General features: G+C 39.9%; 2 protein-coding genes across 2 annotated transcripts in view; both read right to left on the bottom strand.

Moving 5' to 3' along the window:
• C922_02530 (hypothetical protein) overlaps positions 1–1331 on the bottom strand; it is a gene marked incomplete at both ends in the record, with an annotated part of 1791 nt that extends 460 nt beyond the window's left edge. Inside the window, 2 exons of the mRNA XM_008818129.1 lie at positions 48–986; positions 1272–1331. Coding sequence (XP_008816351.1) covers positions 48–986; positions 1272–1331 — 999 coding nt within the window. The remainder of the gene's footprint in view (positions 1–47; positions 987–1271) is intronic.
• Positions 1332–3572: 2241 nt separating this feature from the next.
• C922_02529 (hypothetical protein) lies at positions 3573–4214 on the bottom strand (the record flags this gene model as incomplete). The annotated part of the gene is made up of 3 exons (XM_008818128.1): positions 3573–3740; positions 3946–3977; positions 4181–4214. 3 exons carry the CDS (start codon positions 4212–4214, stop codon positions 3573–3575), a joined length of 234 nt encoding a protein of 77 aa, XP_008816350.1.

Raw genomic sequence — 4214 nt, 5'->3', positions numbered from 1 at the left:
CCCTTCTGTGAAGACTCCGTTCCCGGCTCATGCGAAGTGGTATCAACTTCTCCCTTCTGTGAAGACTCCGTTCCCGGCTCATGCGAAGTGGTATCCACTTCTCCCTTCTGTGAAGACTCCGTTCCCGGCTCATGCGAAGTGGTAGCCACTTCTCCCTTCTGTGAAGACTGCCTTCTCGGTTTGCCTAACTTACCCTTAGAAACGGCATCTTTATAATCGAAAGCCCTCTCCGCAAAGAGCGCGCACCACTTTTTCTCGATTCCTTCTATGGTATTTGTCCACACGTTCAGAAAGTTCGTTAAAGAGTAAACAAAAGAAATTGTCACGACGGTTTGTGCATTCATATTAAAATCATAAATATTATTATAATAATCATCAATTTCTTCAAAATCGTTGGATATATCATCTAAGCATTCATTCCATAAAGCCATTTTCTCTTCCTTTGGTATCCCACACTGCAGGGAGAGGTCGTGTAGTTCCCCAAATAAATTATCCAGCGCTCTGTCACAATCCGACTTTTGTATACGATGACATTCGTCCAATAAAAGCTTTACTTTTTCTTTCGGCACGACAAACATATGTTCTTTTAATATGGCTGATACATCTATTCCTCCCTCTTCTTCTTCCTCCTCCTCATCCTCATCTTCGTCATCATCATCATCTTCTTCATCACTGCTGTCGTCTTCTTCGTCTTCCTCATCACTGCTGTCGTCTTCTTCGTCTTCCTCATCATCTTCTTCATCGTCCTGTTGCCTTTTCATTTGCTGTTGTTTTTTTATTGAACTGGAAGTTGCCTGACTGGAAGTTCCCGCATTGGCAACATCACTTCGTTTTCCTTCACCCCAATCATTGTCATGACCGGTGCTGTTCAGATCCTTTGGGCTTGCATGTGCATCTGAGTCTGATGTGAATTGGGACAATTGTCTCAGGGCCTTGGGTCCGGCACCTCCTAGAGATACTGCACTTTCGCTTGGGAGATCACCATTCTGCGAAGAAAATACCCAGAGAGGTAAAGATGAGAAAAAGAAAAAAAAGGAGTGATGTGTCTGGACAGTTAGTCTACGTACATTGTGTGGAGAAAAAGAGACGAGGTTTTCCCTCTTATATGCGTCACCTGAAAATGGCTCTTTTTTGATTCTCTTTTTTCTCTTGTCCTTTTTTTCTTCTCCTCTTTTTTCTTCTCCTCTTTTTTCTTCTCCTCTTTTTCTTTTCTTTTTCTTTTTCTTTTTCTTTTTCTTCTCTTTTTTTTCTCTTTTTTCACTTCTCCTTACCAGCAGCACGACGTTCATCAGAGTGAACACAGAGAAGACTACCCGGGACGCGGTTAACATCTTTATTCAGTTCAGTTGCCTCGGAAGTTTAACAGGGGTGGGGGGTTAAAAGTATTAGGCTAACACAGCTTATGTTTGTTTATCTCTTTTAGAACAAAAAAAAGATATATCAGCTAAGTATTATTTCTGAGAGATAAAAAAAAAAAAAAATTGATAATCCAAAGGGTTAAAAGGAAAAAAAAAAAATCCTATAAATTCGCGTCCCATGACAGGTAAAGCAAAAATTATTCGAGGCCAAGTTTGTAATTCAAATAAAAGGGTAGAAAAAATAGAAAAGAAAAAAAAAAAAAAAGCATTTAAAAATTACATTTTTTTTCTTTTTAATAGAAAAAAAAACACAATTATAAATAGTTAAAATACATAAAGGAGAAGATAAGAGAACATACAAAAATGTTTTTTTTTTATTATTTTTATTTTTTTTGACAAATTAGAGTAACCAACGGAAAACAGTACAAGCTGTTCTCGTCACTCCATTGTAGCAATGAAATACGGCCAGAGGATACAGAAACTTGCCACTGCACAGCTAGCCAAAGGTCATATATCTGCTACATACAGATCTCTGGGTGTTGGATATGCGCGCTTACTACAACTATTCATTTTCCTTGTACAAGTGATTGATTTAGGGTAGTGGCAAAATCGGAGTCTCTATGCATATATATTTGCTCGCTGGAGCGGAATAATCTAAGAAAAAATTAGGAAGATCCAATAGAGCAATAACTACAAGAGAGGGCCATTAGTTCCACCGTGAGTCTCCACTTGGCAGTTTTTTTTCAAAGGGGTTGTGTTAAATTAGTTTTTCCCCCCACGCATGCAGGAGGGTAGTAAATCGTTTCCTCACGAAAGGTGGCGAACGCGCGGCAGGGCAGGAAAAATTGTATGCACGAATATTTAGCAGACATAAATATTTGTACTCGTTCCTTTCCCGAGCCACACCTTTTATCGAAGCCGTATCATCATTGTACATAAGCGTGTTCAGAGGGAAAGGAAAACGTTCAATCAAAATCGGATTTTTCTGCTTCCCATGCGGATACGTATTACGTGAAATGATGCAACTTCTCTGGTGCACACATTCGTTCTTTGTGAAGGGCTCTACACGCTAACATCAAATTGTTGCGGTGCGTTAGTACAGTTACTTTGTTCATTTGGAGTCGATACGATTGATATCCCATCGGCGCTTAACTCCTAAGCTGCATAGTCCCCTAGTTTGGGAGAGTGTCCCAATGCGTCTTTAACCCTCAGAAGGAGTGACCCCCTTTCGGGTTCATCATTATGATTCAAATGTGAGATTCTCTTATTAAAAAAAAAAAAAAAAAAATTACCTAGACTGAAATGACACTGTTGGGACGCACAAAAAAAGGAAGGGCACAAAATATAACGCGCGTAACAGCTGTGAATGTGCTCCTAATCCATTACCCATATTATTCAATCAGGACAAAAAAAAAAAAAAAAAAGAAAAGAAATTTTACCAATCTAGGGGAACGCCAAATGGGCTCGGACTTTCTTTCTCCACTATGCTATTTTTGTATACCTATGGAAGGAACTCTTTTCCTTTTTTCTTCCTTTTCTGCTGTTTCATTTTGACACCTCAGCTACGCTTGCATAGACGAAAAAGTAAGTTTCCCGCTCTGGGAGTTACGTCAACACATTGGTGCGCGCACAACGTAGGGGGAAAATTCCGATCAGTTTTCGTCTATATTCAGTCTGTTCACCTGCTCACAGGATCGAGCGATTATGTGTTCACTTGTTCGCTACTTTGTGGGATCTTTGCCCCCCACTTCTGCACCCTTCTGCCGCCGGCGAAAAAATTTCGTTCGACTTCTTCCCATTTGCAACAATCGCGTTTGCGCTTAGAGTGGCGTATCTGTTTAAACAATCAGAGAAAAAGGCGTCGTGACAACGGAGAAGTTCAATTTGGAAGCACCCTGTTTATCGTAATAGTGTTTTATTTCTCGAATTTCTTTATTTATCTCTTTTTCACACGTTGTGCATAATTTCGATTTCTCCTCCTGAGACATTCCACACTTGGAAGCTAACTCCTCCAGGTTGTCCAATAATCTGTGCAGTAGATTGTTCTCGAGACATTTTTAAACCATTTTAAAATGTAAAAGCAATTCTTCCATATCTTTTTCTGGGCACTAATAATGCGTGGTGCCTTAGCATTCCAGAGATGTCGTCCCTTTATTCTTCTTCTTCAGCCGACATAGCTTTGCTCTTCTCTGTGCAGGGGGCATTAGCATCCGTCTATTTGTCTTCTTCCCTATCGCTCGGTGTGTTACTTAGTGGGTTGAGGAACTCATTTGGATTAAGTTCCATTTCGGTCATCTGTCTTCGGGTGGCACTTACAGCGGGCGATAACCAGGAAGTATCGCTCGAAAGGTTGGCATTGTTCTGCGAGCTGGTTGTTGCCCACTTGGAGGGGAAAAAAAAAGGCAATTTTAGCAGGCGGACAAAGAGTCTTTTAACTTTCTATTTCTATTCCTATTTTTATTCCTATTTCTATCCATATTTCTATCCCTATTTCTATCTATTTTCCTAACGCATCACTTGGGAAGGCTTCCTCTTACCAATACCAAAATTGCAGCAGGACAAACAAAGAGAACGCCACTCGCCGTACATCCAATATTCCGTTTTTAGCCACTCTGGATTCTCCAAAAGGGGGGGGCGAGGCGATTAAAAGGAAACCGAAAGGTTGGACCAGATGGTGAAGCAAAATGAGGAGAACTTTCAACAAAAAAATGCCTATCTAAATAAGTTTAAAAAAAATATAATTGCCTTAATGGAGCACAAAAAAGAAAAAACTACATATATGTATTTCTACTGCATAGAAAGGGATTAGCGACATGCTTTACTTTTCCTGTGGGGGATAAAATTTGTTAAAACCAT

This window comes from Plasmodium inui (assembly GCF_000524495.1).
Source record: "Plasmodium inui San Antonio 1 unplaced genomic scaffold supercont1.9, whole genome shotgun sequence".
NCBI lineage: Eukaryota > Apicomplexa > Aconoidasida > Haemosporida > Plasmodiidae > Plasmodium > Plasmodium inui.
The sequence above is the reverse complement of the archived record's forward strand: the minus strand, read 5'-3'. Positions and strand labels throughout refer to the sequence as shown.